A 27063-nucleotide genomic window follows, 5' to 3' on the forward strand; every position below is an offset into this window, starting at 1 on the left:
CTCCTGATGTTCTTGATGTCCTTTGAGGAAAAAAAATCCAGGAAGTCTGAAATCTAAGACATCTTCATGCCTATACACCTTCTTCTTCAAGACATGTCTTATACAACATTGTTAAGCCTTTTGAGATACTCGAGAAGAATCACAACACACAATTAACCACTGGGATTGTTCTTCTACATAACTGGCAAAATTAAAAAATGTATATGATTTCATTTTGTTTCACACTACTATGTTTCCTTGAACGGCAGTAATTTTGGATCAAGCCTATCACCACCACAAAATCGTGCTTTCATTCGCCTGTTCTCCCGTGCCTGACTCAGGGCTTCGAAGATAATGGCCACTTCATAAACACTTGGTGAATGATCCAAATGTAGGTGGTTGTAAGAATGAGATCGGGGTGCTCAACTAAAGCTTACAAGGCACACAATAAACAGCGAATATAGTAGAGCACAAAGTCATTCCTTGGAAACGTTGACACTTGTTGATCCAAACTAACATTTTAATGGGACATAATCCAGCACATTTACGTAAATGTGAGAAATACTAACTTTCTAGAAGAATGGAGTGTACTCTTTGGGTATATCTGAATTTCTAAAAATTTGAATCATTTTCACTGAGTCAATTAATTTATGCAATAGCCTCTTAATGGGTGGGAGTCTCTCCCTGGTGGGGTCCCTCCCTGACTTATATCAGAAGTCTGGTTCACCTGTAACATGTATCTGACACAGAAGGATGACCAAAAAGCTGTGGTTGGTCCACTAGCCTTTTGGGTCTAAGTAGCAGTTCAGTGGAAAGAATTGTTTCTATGTCATCCTTAGTTGCTTGGCAGAAGCTGTCGTGTATCTTTGGAATCATCCAGAAGTTAACACAGAAAGAAATCAACTATTAAGTGAGATCTTGTCACTGTGACTGGTGGGGGTCAGTGGACTGAGCACCATCCTATGAACCAAAAAGTCACCAGTTCGTTTCCCAGTCAGGACACATGCCTGTGTTGAGAGCCAGACCCTAGTTGAGGGCCTGCGAGAAGCAAGCCAATGGATATATCTCTAGCACATCAATGTTTCCCTCCCTCTGTTTCTGCTGTCCTTCCCCTCTCTCTAAAAAACAAATAAATGAAATCTGAAATGAGATCCTGTCAACAGGAGTCAAAAAGGTATCAAAGATCTGTGTCGGGTTCCAATTGTCCTCAGATGCTGCCTGGAACCATTTTAGCACCCCAACCCCCAGGGTTGACTCTGCTCACCTGCCAGGGTTTCTCCAAGTTTGCTTCACTCTGGTCATGACACTCTGTCTTTGACAATGTCAAGTTAGTTACAATGAAGGCTGGAAAGAGCCTATCGAGCTTGAAAACTTAGCACCCAACAGCTTGGAAGGGTCCAAAACATTCCTGCTACAGGAAAGATGGGGCTGCCAGGCAGTGCGAAGTATTGTGTTTTTGGACGACACCGATGGATGATTGTCCCGAAGCTTAGTTATCCTTTACTTGAAATTTTCCCTAGAATTGGAGCAAAGTGACTGCCAGGTCAAAACTCACATTCTCAGGGGAAAAAAAAGGAAGACAAAGATAGCTGCATAGCTACGTGAGCACATTTTTTTGACCAATACATGATACACAGCAGGGAGGAATACTTGTGCTGAAAAAAATCAAATAATGCTGGGTATTTCTCTGGGTACTTCTCTAGAGGAACAGAAAATCTGAAAGCCAGGAAAATCCTAGAGACTGTAAATTCTTGGGCAAAATATTCAAGAAAACCAATCAGATTTGTGAAGCGGGTGGATGGGGGAATCAGAAGGACAGTTTTACATAATGTGGATGAAAGAAGCAACTGATTGGCTCTTTCACTGTTAGACCTGTTGATTTCCAGCCATGTCAGACACAGAGTTACATGATCTTGGACCCACAGATGTTTGGGTTACATTACTCGTTAGAAAAACAAATGTGACAATAATACATGCAGGGCTTTGGTGCTCATTTTAACAAATCAAGCATGCACTGTTATATACAGGTCTCAATATCCATGAATGGGAAAGGTACCTTGCACTCATCTACTATGACAGAGTTGTGTGCAGCATAGACACATTGGCTAGAGTTGCTTTCCCTATGGTTCTTCATGTCATCATAAATAGACTGAGTCTTGGTCATTTCAATATCTTCATGCACTCGGTGCTGAGAGTCAATGGTATCCAGCTCGGACTTGGAGAGGTGATAGACAATCCCAGCCCCAAAAGAGTCACCCACCACATTGACTGAAGTTCTCATCCTGTCCCTGGGGACAAAGAATAGAAATGTTTAGTGAGGAAGCAGAATGCTGTGGTGGTTAAAAGGTCAAGGCCTAGAACCAAAGGCCTAGGGTTGTTCTCTACCTTTCCCTCTGCCTGATCTTGGGCGGGTGGCTTAAACTTGATTTCCCTGTTTGTCAATTGGAGATAACATCAGAGTTCTCTCATTAGCCTGTGTAAAAATTAAATGAGAAAATGTACATAAATTGCCCAGAAAATTGTCCGAGGTAGGTAAGCACCCGATAAACAATAGTAAAGAAGAAGGAAGAGGAGGAAAGGAGTGATTGGGGGAAATAACGCATCCAAGTTTCGGAATTAGTATCCCGACTCCAGACACTCCTGGCTGTGTCTGTCAGTTCTTGATTTAAGCTGTAAAAGACTATACTTAGAAGATAACCTCCACTTACATTATTTATAAATTCTACAGGAGAGACCAAACACCTGCGAATTTTAGTAATAGAAAATTCATCTTTTTGAAAGAATTGAAACTAGTCCTGGCTGGTGGAGCTCAGTGGATGGAACACAGGCTGCAAACCAAAGGGTCATTGGTTCAATTCCCAGTCAGGGCATATGGCTGGTTGCAGGCCAGGTGCCCAGTGGGGGCCACATGAGAGGCAACCACACACTGATGTTTCTCTCCCTCTCTTTCTCCCCCCTTCCCCTCTCTCTAAAAATAAATATATAATCTTAAAAAAACCCCAAACTGACATTTCCTCCCTGCTGCACCCCAGTCACCTCACAACAACAACAAATGCACAGACATAACTCTTGGGCAAGAAACCCAGCCACAGGTTTCCTCTTAACCAATATATGTAGTGACTATGTGTTCCAGAAAAGCCACAATACTTTGTCTTGCTCTCTTTATTAACCTAAAAACACAAAACAAACAAACAAACAAACTTCAAGAGTGTCTTTTGAACAAGAAACTGTTAAGAAAAATCCTTCCTCAAATTTTGTTTTACAAGTTCTGATTTGAAAAAATAGGAAGGTTGACAACATCCCCTCTTAAAAGGTCAGCAACTGGAAAACTAATTAAGTGCTTCAGAGTAAGCTGTGCTTTCTCATCCATAAGTTTGAATCAGTGTGAAAAGTCCTTTTGACTATGCTGATGAGATACTGAAAGGCCTAAAGGGAAGAATGCTGAAAAACTACACAGACATTAAAGGAAGGAAGGAAGGAGGAAGAATTTTTAGTAGATTATGCTGAGACATCTTAGTCCAGAACACACACACACACTATACATACATACATACATACATACATACATATATGAATTAGTTCAAGTCAAAGTAGAAACATTAATATACACATCACACACACACACACACACACACACATATATAAAGGAACAAAGGCCTAAAATAAATTCCAGTTGCTATTATCAAATCTGTTTCTCATTAGAAAATAATAATAATGAAGCAACACTAGGAGGAATCTGGCATGGCTTCCTTGCAAGGAGCTAGTGAGCCAGCTGTCCTGGTTTCAAGCAGGAAGATGGTGTCCACGAAAAAATAAAGATCTTAGTCTGAATTCAACTCTCAGGAGTACCTCTCCACCTGAGACTGCTCTTCTCCTCTTTTCTGCTTTGGAGAATCTGCCTCAAGGTCGATATGAATGAAGACTGAGTCTTGAGGTCATTCACAAAGTCAGGCACTTGTAGATGTTGCTAAGAAGCCCCAGTATAAGGGTATGAGAAGAAATGCCTGGCAGTCGTTAAGAAAAAGCATGGACTCTAGAGAGGCAGCCTGACTTGGACTCAAATGCCAGCTCTTTTCCTTACCCATTGGACAACCTTGATCATAGTTAACATTTGTCAGACTAGTTGCCTCATCTCTAAAATGGAAATAATAAAAATGTCTACTACATTAAGATTGTTGTGAAGATTAAATAAGATACAGTGTTAGCAGTTCCAGACATTTAGTAAGAACTCACGAAACATTAACTATTACATGATGTGTACTTTTAACTTTACTATAAATCTCAAGTCAATTAAAATATATTTCTGACAGCTCCTAAGAATGTGCCTAGCTAAGCTACTATCTCCCCTTGAAAACACTAACCCTGTTTATAGGGCCATTCCTTGGGCGGCATTCCCAACTAGCTAGCTGAGTTATTTGTCCACCATACAGATGTGGTCTGCTTTGCTGCTTTTCAGCTATGCTTCCAACCCCTCTTGGCCTGTGTTCTGAGTTATGCACCCAATACCTCTGACCAACTGTTATGACCATGAATAGCCATTGATCTCATGAGCCAGAAGAATCTGCCTTATTAGCAAGAAGAGCAATCAAAGGTGGTAGTGGTAATGATGATAATGATAATATGTATAGGAATATGCTTTCTTGATATTAGCTTATTTAATCCTCAACACAACTCTGTAAGAAGTACGGCCATCCACATTTGAGAGATGAAAACCCTGAGGCCCAGAGAGATTTAGTGGTTCCCCAAAGTCACCCAGCCTAGTAAGGTCATAGAACCAAATCTGCACACAGGCAGTGTAACTCCAGAATTCACGGCCTGCCACACGACACAAAGCATCCAGGAGCCATCAGCTCTGATTTTTTAATCTAGCTCAGCTACTTCCTAACTGTGTGATCTGGGTGGCTTCTCAACCGCAATTCTCCTCATGCAGCCAAGACACCTATTTTATTGAATTTGGAAGAGGCAAAACTAGTTTCCATCCCAGAGTTGATACCCATCACAGGCTCCTCTGCTTTGGGGGTTAACCATGACTCATACCCTATCATGTGGGCAAAAGCACAAAATACTATACTCAAGGGTCGATGACTTCTTCATATTAATAAATCCATTTCCACTCAAATGGGTAACGCGAGTTTTTACACTTCTGTTTCCTAAACCTTTGACTTTCTTTAATACTGAATTGCTACTCTCCTAAGCAACCACTTAACCCATTTCGGAAAAGAATTTCTGGGTGAGCCTTCCCCATCTTTACTCATGCTCATATCTCTTCCATACTCTAAGATTTCCTTGAATTTGAAAAGGAATCTGGCCAATGGAAATAGCACCAGGACAGAATTGAATGAAAGACAAGAGTTGAGTAAAATCAAAGCATACTGATGTTTGATTGACACCAAAATCAAGATGGAAAGTGCCCTGAACTTAGGGCTAAAACCAGATATCCTGGTTCTCTTGCCTTGAGCAAACCACTTTCCACCTGAGCATGAAATATGAAATGTGGGTAATCCCAACCTTGCAGGAGGTTGGGAGGGTCAGATGAAATGGGAGAAACATTCAGCATGCTTTAAGTACCCATTAAAGATGGCAGAAACACATAAGAATAAAAATGGCTAAGTGGAAATAAGAAGAGAACATAGATTCTGATACTTGTTGAGTTCCTTGTTAGTTCATTCATTCATTCATTCATTCATTGAACAAATGTATAGTGAACATCTTGGTATGCTCAGGGCATTATGCCAAGTGCCCGGGCAGTAAAGAACAAGCAAGGCCTTTTTCCATGTTCTCTTTTTCCCAAGAACTCACACTCTCAGTATCCCCCCACTACAATGAGATAAATGTTCTAAAAGCAATGAGAGCTGGGTGGTATGGAATTTTGTAGGTAGGACATTTTATGTATCCTTGGGCCCCAGGAAATCTTGAATAGAAGGATCTTGAGTTATATTCTAAGGATAAGTCTGAGACAATGCATTACAGAGAAGAGAAAAATAACATATGAAATATTAGAGGTAGGCAAACTCAGGAGCATTCAGGATAGCTAATGAATGTAGTGATGGGCAGAAGAACTGATCAAATCACGTAAGGGCTTATCAGCCCAGTTGAGGAGTTGGGACTTTATCCCAGGTGTAATGAGGAGCCACTGAAGACAAAGATCACACTTGTTCCATTATGAAGAATGGACTGAGGAAAGGTAAGACAGAAAGAGCAAAATCCATTTGGTGAAGAGGTGATGGATATGGAGCAAGATGAATCTGAGAGACATTTAGGAGACAGAATTACAGGACTTGAAGACTGATTGGTTATAGAGAATAAAAGAGAAAAGACTCAAGCATTCCTCTCAAGGTTCTGGTCCGGGCAGCCAGTGGACTGGGCTACCATATCTATGGGGCATAACTGGTTGGGGTGGGAAAGATTCTCTTGTTGCCTTGTACATACTGAGTGAGAGGGCCTTGACCCGGCCCAAGGGAGATGTCCCACAAGCGGTTGCAAATAAGGACTAAATAAAGACCAAGAGGGACTTATGAGCTACAGGTAGTGAATCAGGAGTCAACACCTAGAGGGGCCATGGGTGGATGAACAGGAGCGTTCAGTTTAATCCTTGGAGAGAATGAGAAGAGCAGACAACACTTCAAGAGTGAGAGTCAACAATGATGAAAGGAAGGTAGAGGTGTTTGGGGGGAAGCATGTTTCAACAATAAGGGTATGGAGGACAATGCCCATTACTGCCTGGAAATTGTGTAACATAAGAAAAAGAAGTGTCTCTTGGTTACAGCAACCAGGAGGCCATCATTGACTGGTAAGGGCACTTTTAGTACAGAGGCAGAGAGAGAAGTCAGCTCACCACAGGCAGAAGATTGAATAAGAGATGAGGAAGTGGAGACATGACATATAATCAACACAGTCAAGAAGATGATGGAGGAAGTGAAGAGAGGGAATGGTAGATGGAGGGAGACAGAAGAGGAAAGAATTTTGGGCTTGTTTTTGAGGCCACTGGGGGAATCTCTGACCCACTCTGGGGAAATCTGACTCTGGACAAAAAAGCAGGATATGGGAGCCTGGGGCTCACATGTGGAAAATTTCTTCACAGGCAAACACTTTCACTTTCTCTGGCAACCAGCTCTCATCTCTTAGGAAACTCCGCTAACCGCAGGAGCTTCTAGGCTACTCGGTAGAAAGAATTTTAGAGTGTTTGACACTATCCTTGGGCCTGGATGCCATGCATCAGGACTGTGAGCAGGAGGCAGACAGGACAGCGGAATTCACTACCGGTGACATAGTTTTTGGAGCCTCCAGGAACCAGAGACGAGAGAGGGGAATCAGCTGTTTCATGCTGAGGCCCTGGGCCTGGTTCCCTGGAAGAAAAGCCGTGATGCTCTCCCTCGTTCTTGTCTATCTCTTGATCAAAATCCTCTCGTGAGAAGATGGTGGAATTGTCTGGAAGTCCTGGTTCACACAGAGCAACAGCGAAGCCAGAGAAGAAGGGTCACCCTGAATTCATCTGGTTGTTCTATTGGGTTTAACCATATGAAATTGCCACAGATCCCCAAACGTCAAATATCAGCAATTTTATATGATTCATCTTAACATTCATAGAAACAAGCCATCATGTCTGCCTCTCAGAATGCAGAGTACGCAGGTGGCAGAGGGGTCACCTGAGGCCCTAGATCTGAGAGGGTGGCACAATTCTGGGAATCCAAGGGCTAGAGCCACATACGTTTGGGTAGGGAAGGAGAGCCCAGGAGGCACTGTCTGAGAATGATTTGAATTTGAGCCTGGATTGCCACCCTGGCCGCAGCAGGGCGAGTTACATAGTCTTTCTCGCTCAGCATTCTCATTTGTGAAATGTGGAAAGTAGCGCCCACCTCCAATCAGGTGAGGAGACAATAACTGTGAACATGTATTGCGTGCTGATCATCTGAGAGACCCTCTGCCAAACGCTCTATATAAAGGGCCTGATGCAAACTGTGCTCGGCCGTGGCTATTATCATCACCTTCATCGTTGTTGTTATTATTATCGTTGCTTTATTAAGGGGAGTATTACTTCTTCTTTTATTCTTCTGTCAAGTCTTATATACATTCCTCTTTTTGCACCTAATACATTCTGTTGGGATTTTTTTTTTTACCACATCTGCCCCCATTATTATACTTTTTAAGGGCTTATACCATGTTTTATCTCCTTATGACGTGGGTAGATGGTGGGAGACGGGGACAGGCGGGTTTATGAAGGAGGTGGTGTGGGGATGGATCATTAGTATAAGAGGGCAGATTAACTCTAGAAAAAGAACTATTTTTATGTCTGGCAAGTATTGGTTGGATGTTTTGCTGTTGAAAAGTTAGGACTCTACGAAAGATCTACAAGGAAAAAGAGGGAGACACAGAGAGCCGCATTCCCTCGCCTATGGACATGAGAGAGGTGTCCTGAGAGCTAGGGAAAGAGATGAGGGGGCCAGGAGGCCCAGCAAGGTTGGGAGATGCTGAGACAGGGGTTAAATGCGAGCAGGGCGAGATTCCCAAGGGTGGGGGGCATGAGAGGATTTTTTTTGTCGAGGAAAGAAATGCCTAACATTAAACTTTTACTTTTGTGCCACTAAAATTATTAGCAATGATGAGTTCAGAGAAACAGGACTTGAGATTGTAGGAGTGGAAAAACTGCCCTTCTTTCCCTTCTAGGCTTTTTGACTGGTCCAATAATTAAATGAACATAAGACAGATGCACAGGAAGAGAAATGAATTGAATTCTGTGCATAGGGGAGCCCCATAAAAATATGAGTCTCCCAGCACTCAGGCAATTGAGGATCATACACCACCCTGAGCTAAGGAGAAGGGCGGGGGTGGAGGTAAAGGGCTTCAGAGGGAAGGAAGACCATTCACAGGAAAATAAGAAGAGCCAGAAGATGAGAAGAGCCGATGTTTGGTAAACAGATGTTTGCCCTGACAAGCAAATAAGTTATCTCTGGTAATAGCTCTCTCCCTGGTATAGGCCTCCTTTCTAAACATTTTCAGGCAGTTAAGCAGGGAGGTAAAAAGTTTTCCTGAGTCTGTTGTGTCTTGATTGCCTTCAGCTCAAAATAATCCACATGCCAAATGGAACATTTTGGTGTGGCCTATTCTGCTCCCCTTCAAGATCCAACTGTAAATGAAGAGAGATTTTTTTTCATCTTATAACTCCCTGGAGCTTTGCCCCTCCCCTTGTTTTACCAAGAGCACATAGTTCTCTTGTGATACGAACATTAAGAACGGTTTTGCTGTGCAGAATGATAGCCCCACCTCCCTGATCCGTAATTATACTGCATTGAATCAGGAACACTTTGGCAGTGGAAGGAAGAACTGAGTAGAAAAGGGCCACATTCCATGCTGAGCTTGACATAGAAGCTGAGATAAGGTGAGGTGAGTTGTAGGAAAGAATTCACGGGAAGAGGGAAATCAAAGCAAAGGACTTCAACATAAGCCCTTGGAATCTTCAGAGATATGATGGATTTAGAAATAGCTTTTCTTTTTCACCAGATATGGAGTAGGGGTTAAATGAGTTGTCTGTGTGCGTATGTGCACATGTGTGTCTTAAATAAAGGAATGAGAACTCAAATTGGCAGGCCTGGGATGCCCAAGGAGCAGCGGCCTGATCATTGGGTTTGAATTCCAGTTTAGTCATTCAATATCCACTGAACTGGGATAGGCTACTTCTGTCTGAGCCTCAGTTTCCCCAACTGTACAATGGGCATAGTACTATTAGCTGCCTTGTAACTTGCTCTGACTTTTAAACAAGTCCATGTAAAGTGCTTAGAACGATGTCTAACACTTAAGGAGCACCCATTTAGTATTAGTTATTCATATCCTGTGCCATTTCCTTCGATTTTCATTAGAGAGAGGCACAAACTGTCAACTCTGTCAACTGGTGCTCAAAAATGTATAGAGATATACATTTTTGTATATCTCAACCACCCACGTCCAAGAACTCCTGCTCCCCCCTCCCCATCTCTAGTCCATTATTTCTGCAAGTGAGGTCCCTGGATTGCACCATCTGTATCACCTGGGGACTCGTTAGAAATGCCTGTTCTTGGTCCCCACCCCTGCCCTTCTGAATCTCCAGGAGATTTTGGTGCAAGCTTGAGAATCATGGCTCTATTCCCCCCAGGGAGAGGTGCTAATGGGGGAGCTTCCAAGCACCCCCTGCAGGGTGGGGGCCCCTACAAGGCCCTTCTTTTAAGTGACATTTCAACTATATTCAAACTAGTAAATGTGTTACCAGAAATGATCTCACCTGCAGTCTCATGTGATAAATGGACCAATAATCCACTTGGCTTGCACTTGATTTTGGCTTTCCTTTCCCCACCTGGGTCAGACCCAGGTGTTTATTATCTCTCCTTGGTACTGGATTCCAGTTTTCACTCCACCTTATCTCCTCTGAGTGAGGGGAGTAGCTGAAAGGACTCTTAAAAATATCTGCCACAGACTTCTGATACGAAGAGCTTCCTGGACACAGGGGACAGTTCCAGTTCTACCAGCCCTGTCCATCTGGTGTTCCAGGACTCCGGCACATTTCAGGGCCCAGAATCTTGGTTTTCACCATGACATTTACAGAGCAGCTAGCTTGCCCTTTGAAAAGCATCCAGGGTTTGGTGGACAGTAATGAAGCTGACTGGTCTCCAGCAGCTGGCAAACAGCGTGGCATATTAAATGTCACTGCAGGCTTAGTTTGTTTTAAATTGGAAAATTGCTCAAGTTATGAAAGCTTATAAATCTTGCCAAGAGGAAAAAACATCCCAGTGTACCCCGGAAATGACCAGCCTCTCTCTGCACCCCTGTCTCAACTCATGCCCCTGCTCCACTCACACATTGACTAGTATCCAAGAGGCACGGTGCCCACAACCAACAGTGTGTTTCCAGAACTCCTCTTGCTGGTGGGAAAGAATGTGGTACCATTGCTAATTCAAAGCAGATCTGACCCAGCTTCAGATCCCTATGCATATTTTCCCAGGATCCTCTACCCTCCCTTTTTCTTCTCTTCTTGGAATGAATATTCATGCTTATTTGTATACAAACACTCATCACTGGCAGAATCCTGGTCTGGGTCTTACAACCAGAAGGACTCTCAAGGGCACTGGGTTTAGACCCTTTAAAGCTGGGAAGTTATTGTTCCCATTATACACATGATGTGGTTGAGGTCCAGAGAATGAGCAACCTGCCCGAGGTCCAACAGAAAGTAAGTGTAGGGCTCAGACCCAGGGCATCTGCCTCTTTCCCTCTCTTTCCCTGATCACCGGAGATCAGACCCCAGAACCTGAAGATGGCTCTTCATTTGTTCCTTCCTTTCCAGTTCAGCTTAGGTTGGGGTTTTCTAATATACAGTGTCATCAACATAGCTAATCCCAATGTATCATCATCTTGTTATTGTTCAGCCAACTCCCTCCTGCAAGCACATTTCAGCCCTGGGGTTAGGACACCCCGCTCTCTCTGCAAGTGTGAGCATGTGGGTGTCTGTGTGGGGTGACTGGGGAGGCCTGGCCCTCCTATTCCATTTGCTAACATTTAGGTCAGAAGTAGGCAGAGTCTTGGATGTTTCATGATCTGAGTCTCATCCAATGGGTGAGGGAAGGAAATGGCTGCCGAGAAGACCAGGTCCACACTGGCTGACCTCCTGGGCCCAGACAACTTGAATTCCAAGAATTGCTGAGACCTTGAGTGTACCCAGTCAGTCCCCATGTAGGCTTTTTGGTTTGTTTTGTTTTAATCTTAAGAGGAGGAAAGACAAGGTCAAACAAAAATCCTCTGTGTAGCATGTAGAACCAGAGGTGACCCTAATAGGTGTGTCTTCCCCTGCCTTTCCAACTCTGAACCTTTCTGCTCCAACTTCCCACTGTTAGATCTGCTAGGTACTAATTAGGCAGTGGTATGGGCTGGCACGAAGGACCCTAACCTGGCCACACAAGCTGTCCTGTGCCCCAGGCAAGAGACTTGACCCTTCTGATTCCTGGTTTCCTCTGTGAAACACATAGGACAGCTCTTTAGGAATTAATTGTCAACAGGTATAAAGAACACTGCAGTCCCCACAACTATCAGCTCCTTTTCTTCATTCCTGAGTAATATTAGTGCATTTTCTCCACTCAAAGTATTTGCATTGTAATGGGGGGGCAGTCTTTTTACTGATAATTTTTAAGAGCTGAATCTCTGAAAATGAATTTTGAGCCTCAGAAACAAGACAAAGGAAGGATTAGGCAATGTCATCACAGCAGGCAAGGGACACTTGCTGACAACACAGGTTTGAGAGGCTCACGGGACAAAGAGGTAGAGGACTCAGTAAACAAAAGTCGCAGGAGAAGTAGATGGGATTTTAGTAGCTTCCTCTGAGTTTCTTCTTGTGTAAAAAGGCCCCTGGTTATTATGCACCAATTCTGTGGTTAACTTGAGTGTGTACTTATTGAACTCTTACTGTGTGCTCTGTCCCCAAGCAATTGTCAATTCCTTTGTTTTCTCTTTCTCTTCCTCCCCAACCAAATCCTACCCCAGTGCTTTGTCTTCTTCATCCTATTCTCTCCACCTGTCCTTCCAACTATACCCCCCATCAGATCCCAGCTGCCCCACAGCTGCCTTGTCTACAGACATCATGAGAAAGGCTAAATGTTGGGGCCAGCACGAGGCCCCCCGCTGCCACCTGAGAGAGATGAGCAGAGACAGATAAGAAGTAACTTCAGGTGCTCCTCATCTTCCCACTAAAGCCACTTCCAGAGAATTCCTCTGGTGACAAAAGAACAAGTCAGGAAGATTCATGACTTTCCTTATAGCCCTTCTGAGTTAAGGAGATTATATCCAGGGAGCCACCTCTCATTCTACCCTAAACCTCAATGGTGGGCAAATTGTGCGAGACCAGGCTATCTTCTAGCCTTCCCTGATGTCCTTCTTCCCTTCAGCCATGTACATGGCTCTCTTTTTAAAAGGGTAAATATAAAGGGAAGGAACTTATTTTAGCATTGGGGAAACTCAAGTCCATAAAACGTAGCTTCTGGCTCTTAAAAATTTGTGCCAATTCATGTCAGAAAAACTGCCACTGTCATGTGAAACAGTTTTAAAAATGTGTGGGTACTTTGGCCTGGACCTCTGTGCTAGCGCTTGTCATTCTGTGCCTCTGACATTGAAGTCAATGGTACCCCCCAGCCCCTGTCATGTAGCTCTAAGACTGGACAGGAAGCACCGGTGTTCATCCCACAGAACATCAGAGCCTGAATGCACCCTTAGCAGGGAGCGACTCCAACCTCCATATCAGGGACCATCTGGCTAGACAGGCCCACCTTTGGGAATTGTCAGGGAGTGTCCTTCTCTAAGAAAATATCCGTCAGTGGGAAAGGTAACTGGGCTATGTATACACAGCCAGGTTCAAGCTTCTCTGCATGGCCATTATGGCTGTCCATCTTGCCTCACCTTTTTCCACTTCCTGCCTCATCCCTTGTGCTCCAACAATACTAAATCACTCATTGGTCCCCACAATGTTGCCTCAGTGCCTTTGTGTGGGCTGGCCTTGATCGCAATGATCTTTTTCCCCTTCTGCCTATGTATACCTGGATAACTTCTACCTACCAGTTGACTCAGCTCAGCTGTTACTGCCTTTAGGAGCTTAAATACGGTCATAATTATGAATGGGGTGACATCCAAAACCAAGCAGACCTAGGGTTAAATCTCTGTTCATTTTCAAATCACATTACCCCCCTAAACATCAGTTTCCTCATCTATAAAATAGGAGTAATAACACCAAACTTCCAAGAGGTGTCAAAGGAAGAGATGAAGCATGTAAAGCGCCCAGGACAATGCAGCTGGCACGCGGTGAACACTCAAAGTCAGTAGCCATTCTCACGGTTTCCTGATTTCCCCACTCTGCCCTCCCACCCTGGGATGGAGCCTCTTTGTATCGCTATCCTTCTGTGTATCTGTTATCTGTTAGTCTACTCTATGGAAAAATAATTTACGCACAACACATGTACCCATTTTAAATGGCTGGCTTGATGGGTTTTGACAAATGTAGACACCTATGCACACCTGGGCATGAGAAACACTTCGTCACTCCTAAAGATTTCCTTGTGTCACTTCCCAGTTAATCCTCAGGCTCCCACCCCAGGGCTCAAGCAAACTCTGGTCTATTTCTATTTTTAGAGATTGTATTGCCTTCCATAGAGCTTCATATTAATGGACTCATACACCGTATGCTCTGTGTTTCATTCACTCAACATGATGATTTGAGGTCTTTTGCATGCATCACTAGTTGGTTCCTTATTGGTAAGCTTCTGACCTTGTATATAATTTATCTGATTTCTCTACTCAACTGTGAGACTCTCAAAGATCCTATCTTTTTCTTCTTTGGTTCCCAAGCAGGCACTCTGTAAATGTCGGACGAAAGAAGGGAGACAGGAAATGAGGGAGTCGCAATGAGGCCTGGCTAAGACCTCAGCTGCAACCTTGCATCTCGTCCACCATGGAGGCAGCACCCCCATCCCTGGCAGAACCCCCAATCTGCAAACACTTACAGCAGCCAGTCCACAGCCACCAGCAGGCTGATGTCCTCCGTTGGCAGGCCCACGGCTGTCAGAATGAGGAGCATGGTGACCAGCCCGGCACTGGGGATACTGGCTGCACCGACGCTTGCCAGCGTGGCTGTGAGGCTGTGAGAACAAAGAAGGTCAGGTCAGGGGAAGAGAAAATGGCCTTGGCAAAACATCTCTGGCAATGTTAAGCTCTCATGTTTCCAGCAGTCATAAATTCCCTTTCTTTCCCAAGAAATAGAAAATCAAGACCCAGGAATTAGGGTCTATTTGGATTCTGCTGACTATGATGGAGACTTATAAATTCACGAATTGGAGCCTTATCCCCATCATGATATTCCAGTAGACTAGAATATTATAGTGCTCAAATAAAGTAAGTGTGGCCCTAAAAGCAGGTAAGGAAATATTAAAGAAGGAAAAAAAATCACCCTCAGTGCTCCCACGGGAGCTTATGCTTTTACGTCTCTGTGAGCACCGGAGACTTTTGGACTGCACGGCAAGAGTCAGCGAAGACCATTGCCAATGTTAATATGAGAACTCAGAAGAGCAAATATCCAACTGAGTGGACATCGGGGGAACAAATCAACAGATTCCAAATGACATTAAGCTTCAGATGCTTGGACGTTTCATCATGGACTGGAAAATCCATTATTCAGACAGGATGCCAAGAAATGATCATGAAAGAACAGGAGGTTGGTTTTCTTTTGGAAGCATCTCATCATTTTCTTCCCAAGCAATGCCAAGGGCACAGCCAGCACCGTTTTGAAGTCGTCTGTGGAAGCGAATTCCACCTAGGACTCAAGCTCCCTGTGGAGACACCAGGGGCCTCTGTGGTCTAGCAAAGGGCAGTGACTTTTTCTCCTCCTTTCTGGATGGCATTTATAAAAGCTGTCATTTCTAAGTGGAAGGATGCTTCTGAGAATACAGATTCCCAACTTGCTTTGGTGGATGCTAGAAAGAAAACAGGGGCTGCTTTCTTGTCAGTACTAAAATTCTAGAGTTTCTAGAGTATTTCCTTCCGTTCCAAATGAAGAACTGGTGTAACCAAGGTCCAGACCACCAGTGTAACTAAGTTCAGAATCCCGGGTTCTTGCAGTTGGGAGGGACCTGGATTTATCTACTCTCACATATGAGGAAAAGAAGGCCCTGGGGTATTGTGTGGTTTGCCTTGTTTTTCCATATTGCCCTCCTTCCATCCTTAGGCTTGTTGCGGTGACAACAGCTCCCCTAGGTGGGCTCTACAGAACCCATCTCTGCTCTTCCCCTGCCCCACCAATACAGAGCTGGTTTCGTGGTTTAGAGAACTGAATTTTCCTTGGGTCCATCCGGGTCACCAGAAACAGCAGTGTGCTGCGGTTATCATCAAAGGTTTTGGAGTTGATTGACCCGGGTTCACATCCCAGGTCTGCCAGTCATTAACCACCTGACTTTGGACAACTGAACCTCTTTGTGCTTTGATTTCTTTTATCTGTGAAAAAAGGCGATAATGATGTTGTCTTATTTGTGGTGTCCTCAGAGCCCAATAAATAAAAAGCACTTAGAAGAGGCCAGGCACATTTTGCGAACCCCCAATAAATGTCAATTACTATTCTTATCGAAGGTCTCCACAGAGTGAGGCTGTTTTGCAATGAAAACTTCCCTAAAGCCCCAAGAGCTGGAACGTGGGAATTCTCAGCCATTTCCCTGACATGGATAAAGCACCAGGAGAGGGGAACTTCCTGAGTTCCAACATCTTGTACTCAACCGTTGTATTTACAACACCAGTTGCTTCTGTTATGAGTCACTCTTACGTCCCTTTGCACAATGGCCGTATTGTCGGGTTATTTCTTAGCTGTGTGTGGTAAATCCTGTAAAGAAAATGCTTGCTGGCAGTTGGTTCCCCCTCCGTTCCTCCGCCTCAATCATGTCCTCATGGGCTGAGTGTCTGTGCAATTCTACGTCCCATAGAAGCTCCCTGAGGGTGATCTCCCCTCCATCATTTTGTCCCCTGCTGCTTTCCCTGCCTCCCCCCTCTCTGGCTCCCTTCTCTAGGACTGGTTCAAGGCACTACGCACATGTTAACAGAACTTCAAGGTAGCTCTGCGAGGTTCATATGGTAGCACCTGTCCCATGAGGAAATCATGGATTGGGAATGGGTGGAAAATGAAGGGTCACACAGCTTGAATGTGGTCTGCTGGGATTTTAATACTTGTCCACTTGATTCCAGGTCCATGCTGTTCCTAATGTCCCTTGATCCCTCCCTACGTTAAAAGTTTTGACTTAATGAATCCCAACCACGAATGGCTTACTGATCCACTCTCCCATCTCTGTGTTCTCATCTAATGGTGTGAACTTGATGGGTAGTGTGGTTGCCTTCAAAGTCAAGAATTCAGGGACCGGAAATCATCTTAGCTTCACTTCCAAAAGAAGGGGCTTCATTAAGGAACCCTTTTTATCTTTGATTTTTAAAGTAAGGGGGGCTGGCAGTCTCCCATGCAGTCTTTTAGGACATGATTTAGAAGGCCTGATACACTGACCGGAAGCATATTTTCCCTCACTACATCACTGTCCCATTCTTCTCTCTATATCTCATTTAGTGTCAACCACAACAATAATACTAGTAGCTAACATTTATTGACAGGCAATTATGTGCCAGGCACAATGTTCTTAACCCTCTATTGTTCCTATTATACAGATGAGGAAACTGAGGCTCCTCTATATAATACTACTATGTACTGAGTTGTATCCCCTGCAAAATTCATTTGTTTAAGCCTCACTCTCCAATGTGACGGGCATTGGGGAGGTAATTAGGTCATGAGGGTAGAGGCCTCATGATGGAATTAGTGCCCTTATAAAAGGAAATGTAAGCGAGCAAGCCCACTCTATTCACAGATCAAGGACAGGTCATGTGAGCAAACAGTGAGAAGCAGGGTAGATACAAACCAAGAAGAGAACATTCAGCAGGAGCTGAATCTGCTAGCACCTTGATCTTAGACTTCCCAGCCTCCAGAACTATGAGAAATAAATGTCTATTGTTTAGCTCTCTGGTCTATGGTGTTTTATTATAACAGTCCGAGCTGACAAAGACAAGTGCATACCTCACAGGGTGGTTGTGAGAGTTAGATAAATTAATATAGGCAAGTAAGAGTAATCTATAAGTTCACAGAGAAGCCATGTGTTTTTAATGACCTCTTGGGAAAGAATTCTTTCTGAATGTTTTAAATGATGTCTATATACAGTAAAAAAATAGCTTTTGTAAAAAACAGAAATATTTGATGTTTATTTGCAATAAAATGTTTTCTATTGTGTTGCAGAATCTTTTCCTTCAAGTATGTCATCATTTCATCCATCACCCCTCGGAATGCTGAAGGGAGCCTATTTCAATTAAAGAAAAACTGGATCCAGAGTCCGATAACATTGGCCTCAGATACAGCCCTAAGGGCTCATTACTAATGACGTAGTCTTCAACAAACCCCAAGGCCTGCACTTCCTCACCTATCAAATGAGCATAGAAATAACTGCCTTGCAACATCACGGGGTTATTAAAATTCAAATAATATCAAGTTCCCAAGGCAATTTCACATGTGCCATACCAACAGACGGCATTGGTATGATCCGGCTTCCCTCCCGTCACAATCTTTTCCCTTTGAGACTGCCAATAATTCCTCCTCCCTGTTATTTCCTTCACCATTCTTCTGCCAGGAGAACTGAAATTCAAGCAGCCCTGTCAGAGGCAGTTTGTGTGGAGGGAGATAAGGTACAAGGTCGTTTCAGGGCCTGCCCGACCACCTCACTCACCTCACAGTCACAATCTGCCCTCCATCCAGGACAACACCGTTCATCTGGGCAATGAAGATGGCGGCCACTGCTTCATAAAGGGCTGTACCGTCCATGTTAATGGTCGCTCCGACAGGGAGGACAAATCTGGTCACGCGCTTGTCAATCCCCAGATTTTCTTCCAGGCAACGGAAGGTGACAGGCAAAGTTCCAGCACTAAGGACCAGAGAGAAGGAGGGACCGGAGAGGTTGAAGGAAGGGTGGGAGACAGAGAGAGAGAGAGAGAGAGGGAGGAAAGGAGAGGAGAGGAGTTAGGTCTGCTGCAGAAAAGCAGGACAAAGCAACTGGAAAGCCACCACAAAGTTTTTGTCCTTCTGTTTCAATTGAGCAAAGTGACACGCAAAAAAAAATAATAATAAAGACTGTCTGGAGCCAAATTAAAAACAGTAATTTGGAAGTTCAAATTCAACTTATTAAGATGTTAATAGGCTGAAAAATATTTTTGTTAGTTCAGGTTTTTAACACTTGCTCAGAGCTTCAAGTTCTCTTTTTCCTTTGGTCACTGTTTCCATCTTGGATTGGATACTGAAGCCCATCTAATTGCCCACATTAATTGGATGCAAGAAAAAAAATAGGTCAGAAAAGGATCAGCTGTCAACAGTGAAATGGAATGAGGAATTTTTGAATGACCCATAATTTGATGTTAGAGTCACTGATTCCAAGAAGATGACTATGTGGGTTGCATCAGCCCCTGGGAATTGACCTGAGCTGGGCCCGTTAATTTTGCAAATGCTGGACAAACACATTCAGCACGATTCAGCCTGAACCCACACTTCTAACAATCCGCTGGGGACCCTCATAGGCAGTCCAACTCCCTGAAAAACAGCCAACGCTACAGTCTCTCCAATGACACAGGGCAGAAAAGCATGTGCTTTGCAGCTGATCAAAGACCCAATATGGAGTGACTTCAGCCCCACTCCTCCCAGGCGTGGGACGGGGAATCAGTGACCACATGATCCAGCCTCTAAGGTCAGAACGCCTGACACGTTCATGTGTCCTCTAAAATAGGAGACCTGTAGGGATAAGGTTTACTGAAGGCCAGAATATTATTTCCACGTGGGTAGAAATGCATGGGAGGGTAGGTAGATTGGCTTCAAAGGTTAAGCAACTTGGAAAGCAATGCCCAACACGCAAACTGTCACAGGAGTGCTTTGTGATCTATTCTCTTATTTAACTATTTTTTCTATGCAAATCTCCAAAGCAGATAGCACTTTTGGTCTTGCATTTACATCCTCAGTCATAGTGTTTCCTTCTACTGGTCAGAATTAGGGCTCTAGCCAAGCTGGACAGACAGCTGTGGAGTTCTTGGTTTTTCAGAGAATGGGAGAGGACCACCACCTTCTGAGAAGCTACATGAAATGCAGGTTCCAGGGCCTACAAGGAACCAAGGAATTGGAAGCTCTACAATTAGATCCACCTAAGTCTGCTTCTGATCACACCACTGACTCACAAGCTACTGATAACAATCTAGGCAAGTCAGAGTCATCTGACTGGAACATTCTTAGTGATTTCCACTTAGGCATCTGTTTCAGGCCCCCTGTTTGGTCTTAGGTAGGGAGAAGAACTGAATGTTTGGAGACCTCCCATTACTGAAATCTTATAAGCCCAGGGAGAGACATTGGGATCTGACTTCATTCGCACGTGGGGAAGCCAGCATACCTGGCTTATTGTCCTCACTGCTGTAATGAGAAGTTAGGGTCCCTTAATTCCTCTTATCCCCGAACTTTCCCATCCCTTCCTTTCCTAGGCCCCCACTGAAAGATTGCCAGGACGTTGTGCCTGGTCTGAAATGGCACCTCAGTCATGGTTGGTGAATGGGTTCTCCGTGGTATGAATCTATGGACATAGAGTGGAGACTGGAATATGTTAACTCGTATTATTGCATCCATGTTCCCAAAAGGAATCTTTAGATAATTAAACAGATTAAAATAATTAATAAAGCATGAAAATATTCTCAATTTCTGTACTGGACAAGACTCGTGTCTTAAAAATCCATGTATACCTAACCAATGTAAACTGAGATGTGAGCATTTTAACTCCTTCCTGTAGGTCCCACATTCTGATGTTGGGTTTTTGGCTCCCACCTCAATGACCATGTGACAGCCTTCAAATGTTGCTAATAATAACAATCAGATACTTGAGATTTGTTTCCAGATTAGTTTTAACAGCATGCACTGAAGTCAGAGGGAGGCAGAGAGGTGTGTCCCGGGCCAGTCCCCCTCTACCCGTCCCCCTGACACCAGCCTTTGTGCCCACTGAGAAAACGAGGCCAACCCCCTCCACAGCCCCTGTCAGTCCGAGGCCTAAGGAGGGGAAGAGGACATTGAGCCGCCAGTCCTGGGGTTCTGTGTTCCCCCCTCTGGCCTTGATGGCAAAAATCATTCTTAGTACTTAACTCCTGTTGCATTGACTTTTCTAGAAGTTTTTTTTTTCCTAAGAAATTCCACATCCACATTTTAACTAAAGATTAAAACCACATTGGTTTCTTTCTTTCCTTTTTTTCCCCCCAAATGAAATACAGGGTAAGGTGGAAAAAAAGGGACTAACATTTGTGTGGCTTTGGCCAAATAAACCAACCATTTGTCACATTTATGTACAAATGTGCCTTCAAGATTTACCTTGTCTTATAAAGGTACTGGGGTAATTGTCTAGTTATTCAAAAAAGGATAATAATAATATTTTTAATAGTTTAAAGATCAAAACCATGAATGTTTTGGAACAAAATATAAAGAAATGTTTTATAATCTTTTGTGGAGATGTTCCTGAGCAAATACTAAATTCTTTAGAGTAAAGGAAAATACTGACAGCTCCAACAATATACAAATTAAAAACTTCTAATGGCAAAAATTTTTGTAAAATTTTAAGACAAATGCAAAGTAGAGGGGGACATTACTAGTGACAATTAACACACGAGTTAATATTCTGATGCATGAAGAGAGGCAAAAGCCAATGGGAAGAGGATGATTACCCCCACAGGAAATCACCAGTGGTCCACAGGGCGGGGGCCAGGAGGGCAGGGTGGTCAATAGGAACATGAAAAGATGCTTCCCTCCCTCATAATCAACAGAGTACAAGTTCAGTGAGATCATTTTTCATAATAAGACTGGAAAGTATTGAAGTAACTGATAACAGCCAGTGCTGGCGAGGAGGTGGTGAAAGGCATTCTCTCACACCCATGCAGAGGGACTTAAAACAATGCACTTGCCTAAATAGCAACCTGGTGATATGTTTTAAAGCCATTAATGTGCTTACCATTAGACTCAGAAATTCCACTTCTAGAAAGTTATCTTGAGGGGGTCATCAGACAACCTTGCCAAGACATATTTACAAGGATGTTTGTCACAGTTCCATTTAATAGACACGCCTTAAGTGTACGTCATGGGCTGGGGCTGGGGGTTGTACTGTGGTACATACGGAGTACTGTTATACAGTTTTCAAAACAGTGGAGAGCCCTATATGGATAGATACAACTTATATGGTATGTTGGCCAGTGAAAATAGCAATTTGCTGTATCTACATGTAGGAAGAACCGGAAAAGTATGTAACTTTAAAGATTAACTAGAAGGTTGCTTACTACCAATTAACCCTGGGAGGTGGCATCACTGTTGATATTCACTGTCTTCTTCAAAATTTCACTCACTGCCTGAACTTTTTCACAATGAATAATACCACACTCATAACCAGAAAACAAAAATAAACCTAAACATCATTGTTTTTATGTTTGGAGAATAAAAAAGATTCACTTTTTCTCCAAAGAGAGAAGGATCTTTATGGTTAGAGATACTGAGCCCTAAGAAATTTACAGGTCTGAAAAAGAAAAAGCAAATTCGGGAGTGTTTCCCTTCACCTTCAGAAACTGAATGCAGACTCTAGATTCCCAGGATTATACACATTTCAGATCTTTTCTGAAACCCCACTTTCTAGTAGTCCTGAATCCGCGCTCATCGGCAAGATGGAAATATAATTTGGCTCCCCAGATAGTCACCTCCATTTGCCTGTTAGGTCACTTAAGGAAAACCTGGCTGCCTGTTCAATAGCCTTGGGACAGAGGTCACCCTGTGTCACAGAATGGCCACCTCATTGGTGGTGCACAGTCCTGGGCTCTGCAACAAAGACCTGCTGGCTTGTGACGCCTCCCTGCCACTTGCTGTATGACCTCAGTCTTAGTTGGTGACCCAAGGAAACGCAAACAACGATTGCAGACTGAAAGGATGAACTGCCAGGTGTTTCTTATGTTCTTGTTTGTTTGGTTTTGCTACAGTTCAGGATGACATAAAACAACAACAACAAAAACGTGTTTTCTCTCCTGAGTCCTCATTGGCTTCTGAGTTGCTTGAGGTAGGTAAGGAAAACAAAAGTGACTCTCAGTTAAGGTCAAGGTGAAACAATGCCGGCCTGATTTTCTTTGAATCAGTGGGGCACAAAGGCCCGTTAGAGGTGCATGGAGAGCCCAAACACTTAACTGATTTCTGGTTCTTTAGGAAAATCTCACCTAATGCACCATTTACCTAATAAAAGCTCATTCTCCTAGTTTTAAAAAAAATTACTTCAATAGACTGATATTTGGGGATAGCTTTTTTCAAATCACAGGTGGGAGAACTTCCTAAATAGAATAAAATCCTGCCATACTGTTTCGGAAAACATTTAAAACAAGGCACTCAGTGCTACATGTGACAAGGCAGGCGTGCCGATTAGCAGCATGCGTTCGTCCGAGAAATTTAGTGTGAGGTCATATTTCCAACACAGTTACCTACCCGCAAAAACATTCATCGGAAAGCTCAGATGTTCCTAGAGGGAACCCCACATACAAAGTGTTTGCCTTTTTCAAAAATAGGTCAAGAAGATGTGAAAAGTGTTCTCACTGAACTTTGCAACGGGAAGGTTTTTGAAAATGAAAAAGTGGCAAAGAGGGTCAAACAGTGAGCAGAGAGAAAGAAAGGTGATTTCTGCATTCTCTACCTGGAGGCAGTGCCCAGGGCAGTGATCCAAGCCTGGAATATGCCAGCAAAAAAGGAGAAGGGGTTTTTCCTGGTCACCAGAAAGTAAATCAAGGGGAGAAAGATGCCCCCATGGATGATGAGGCCCACAATCACCGTGACCATGTACATCCCCAGCTGCTGAGCCACCACTTCTAAGTCCTTGATGGCAATGATCTTCCCGCAGATCAGGCAGGCGATACCCAGGGGAGAGTACCTGAAACACATGAAAGAGAAAAAAACACACTGAAGACAGCTGTTCAGAGTTTTGCCATGAGATTCAATGGCTGCTGCTTTTGACTTCAGATTAACGGCATCATATGAAATCTGGTTCGTGGATTTGGTGGCTTCTGATCTGATTTAAAAAAGAAAACTCCCAAGGCCAACTCTGTTCCTTGGGTGATTTTTAGGAATAGAGGAGACGAGCTTTACCACCTCTTAGGTAAGCACCAAACTTAGAGTTGAGAGACCCACAGGGTATGTCTTTAAGAATCTTGTTCGATTTGTCTTTCCATAGCTCTTTCTTGATCATTGGGGAAGCCCTGACCATTGTAGCTCAGCCAGTTGGATGCCATCCCACAAAGGGAAAAGCTACCAGTTCAATGCCTGGTCAGGTCACATGCCAGGGTTGCAGGTCGGGTCTCTACTTGGGACATGTGCAAGAGTCCACTGATTGACGTTTCTCTCCCACATCAATATTACTTTCTTTCTTTCTCTCCTCTCCCCTCTCTCTAAAATAAATAAATGACATTTAAAGAAAAGAAAATTGGGAACAAATCTTGAGTTTCTCAGAAAGCTTGTTAGAGTTTCAAGAAGCTATAAACTGGTGTTTGTAAATTTGCTTTGTTTTTGTCTTGGAAGATAGGAAATATATTTAAGAGACAAAGAGAACACAAAACAAAAAAAAACCATCTGAGCCAAACAGTACTTTAGAGAAATGTGGTTTTATCACTTCTAAGTCTGAAAGTATTTCTTTCCATACTTACTCGAACAATAACATTGGCTCTCTACTGGAGTGATCCTCATTTAATTCTTATCACAATCCTAAAATCTAGGCATCATTATTCCTATTCGACAAATGAGAAAACTGAGGACGGACAAAGTTAAAACTCCAGCCCAAGACCACAAGAACAGAAAGCAAAGAAAAGAACCATCTCAGATCTGAAAAACTCCGTGACTAGGATGTTTTCCCCACCAAGCCAAACCACTTCCCTTTAATGAGCTGTCATAGCTCTCTGTAGATTAGCAGACGATTTGCCTTACACCGATGCAGGCTATGTAAACTTATTCTAACTTCTGTATTATTATTAGGTTACAGGACACTTGAAAACAATCCACTGTTGCTCTCCCTTCTTGAGTGAGGTAACCACGTTCTCTCTCTTCTTGACTGTATTTTTCACACTGTTGGCAACGTCCCTTTTTCATTGCCCAACCTGGTGCTGTGGGAGCTTGAACTTGCTCAGCCTATAACAATGTCTGATTGAAATGAATATGTTAGTGGGAAACTTGACAACTTATTAAGAATCACGAGAGGAAGACGTGAGGAAAATGAAATCCCAGGATAAGGCTCCCAACCAGAGCAAGGGAGTCAAGAAAGGAAGAGGGCACTTCTGCCAGATTTCATAGAAGGTTTTTTTGTTTGTTTGTTTTTGTAATAGTGCCCAGAGCAAGCCCTTCCAAGGCTGTTAGGAATAGATGAGAGTCACACACACAATCACATAAAACAGGGAGGTATCTGGCCACTTACCAGCTGTATGACCTTGGTTAGTGACTCATTCCCATTTTCAGATGCTCATGTTGAGGCCCCCTCTAACCTCTAAGGGTTGCTGCGAGGAGTACATTGTAAACACTCGTCCGTATGTGCTGTGGACAATCCCCCTGGCCCCTGCCAGCGCTGTTACTTCTCTGACTCCTCACAAAGGCATCCTTGCATGCTCTGTTCTCACACCTATGCCCACGCCTCTCATCACCCATGCTTAACGAGTCCAGTGGAGCTAATGGGGCATCTGAAAACATCTCACGGGCTCCTGCCACCCAGTTGGGGATGTTCTGATGAGCAAAATATTTTCTCAAGAGGAACCTTCTCCTGAAAGAGGTGATTGGTAACTGGCACAAATTTGTTAAAACATCAGCCTGGCCCTGACTGGTGTGGCTCAGTGGACTGACTGGGGGTCCTCCCACAAAGTGAAGGGTCCCCAGTTGGATTCCCAGTCGGAGCACACGCCTAGGTTGTGGTTTCAGTGCCCAGCTGGGGTCTCTGCAAGAGACCGATTGATGTTTGTCAACCGGCAGCCGATTGATGTTTCTCTTCACATGGATGTTTCTCTCTTTCTCCCTCCCTTCCCTACTCTCTGAAAGTAAATAAATAAAATCTTAAAGAAAAACATTAGCATAGCTGCTGTCCTCCTCCGGGATAACCTTCTGCCTGTAGCTGCACTTCTGCTTTCCCGGGGGTGGAGGCTGGCCACGTGTGAGCGCGGCTTCCGCAGGTCTCAGGGAGTCATGTCCTTCAACCCTGTCTTTCCCACCCTTCCACGTTCTCCTGGGGTGCCATAGTCACACCAGCTCATAGATCACGGGGTAGTCTCAGGGGCCAGCTCTTTGTCTCCTGGGGTAAATAATGGAGAAAACTGTACCTCCCGATAAAGCCAACAAGCATCTATCTTCATAAACCAAGAGATTAATTCTTTCCAAAGCACCCACCACCCTTTAAAGATGTCCAGAAAAACACAACATCGAGCTGCTTGGGGTGCCATCCAATGTTCCTGCTCTTTTGGGATGAGCAATTTGTAGAATGAAGTGAAAATGTTTTTGAGGCTCTTGGCCAAACAAGCCCAGCTCTATGTGTCCCCCTGGAGAACACATCTGGGCCAGGGTTAGAGAGGGGTGACAGGTTACCTCTGAGCATTGAGCTCTGGGAGAAAAATGAGTTCCCACTGTAAACGGAGAGTGTTATTCAAAGGGCAGAAGGTAGAGTTTTATATATTTATTTAGGAGAAATACATATGGCAAGCAGGGCTCTTGGTCTCCAGAACTGGAATGAGCATTAAGTAGGACAAGCAAAGAATCTATGTTCTATGAGATTATATAGGGCCATTACTCTCCTGCACCTGCTTCCAAAACAAGCAGCTTAAGCTTCCACTCAGAAGCTGAAGCTTCCATTTCCTGGGTTGCCGTATTCATGAATTATTTCATCAAAAATGACACTCCATGGAAAAGAAGGGGCCAATGCCCAGGGTCCCAAGTTACCACTCAAAGCTTCTGAGCGGAAGCAAACAATCCAAGCCACAAATCAAAGCGCACGAACAGGCCGAGGGCTCCAGTGAGTGTTCTGAAGCCAAATGATGCCCAGGAATTGGACCAGTTTTCAAATGAGAAGAAAGCGACGACTGAGCTAGGAGGAGGGAATGGCTCCCACGCAGCCCTCAGACTGGCTGCACCCTCAGCTCTGGGCACCGTTTTCAGAGCCCCTGATTCATCCAGGACTGGCCCGCAGAGTCTTGTTTTTACTGTGGCATCATTCACTCTCCTCTGTCCGCGTTGTGCCTCGGACCTTGTCGTGCTAGGCTTCCCAGCAAGATGCCCCTCTGAGGTTCTGCTCTCTACTCCACAAGTGCAAATTCACCCACGGCACTTAACAAACCCAGAGCGCAGTCAGGGTCTCTGAGCCTGTGTAGACGCCTGCTTCAGAATCACCCACTCTGTCCGGTAACAATATGGATTTGTGGGCCCATCACATAGCTACTGAGTTAGAATTTCCTGGTGCTGACCTG

At 43.9% G+C, this 27063-nt stretch overlaps 1 protein-coding gene across 6 annotated transcripts in view; it reads right to left on the minus strand.

Annotated features, from left to right (window-relative positions):
• SLC1A2 (solute carrier family 1 member 2) overlaps positions 1–27063 on the minus strand; it is a 141263-nt gene that overhangs the window by 11624 nt on the left and 102576 nt on the right. For 5 of the 6 annotated variants that reach the window (XM_037040509.1, XM_037040506.1, XM_037040508.1 and 2 more), the window contains exons 7-10: positions 23274–23507; positions 18276–18470; positions 14484–14618; positions 2036–2267 (exon numbers count right to left, since the gene is read on the minus strand). In XM_037040509.1, the coding sequence (XP_036896404.1) occupies positions 2036–2267; positions 14484–14618; positions 18276–18470; positions 23274–23507 (796 nt within the window). Of the gene's footprint in view, positions 1–2035; positions 2268–14479; positions 14619–18275; positions 18471–23273; positions 23508–27063 lie in introns of those variants that run through there. The other variant, XM_037040511.1, reaches the window with a different exon arrangement.

This window comes from Sturnira hondurensis, unplaced genomic scaffold, assembly GCF_014824575.4.
Source record: "Sturnira hondurensis isolate 20B ecotype Veracruz unplaced genomic scaffold, ASM1482457v3 Scaffold0002638, whole genome shotgun sequence".
Lineage (NCBI taxonomy): Eukaryota > Metazoa > Chordata > Mammalia > Chiroptera > Phyllostomidae > Sturnira > Sturnira hondurensis.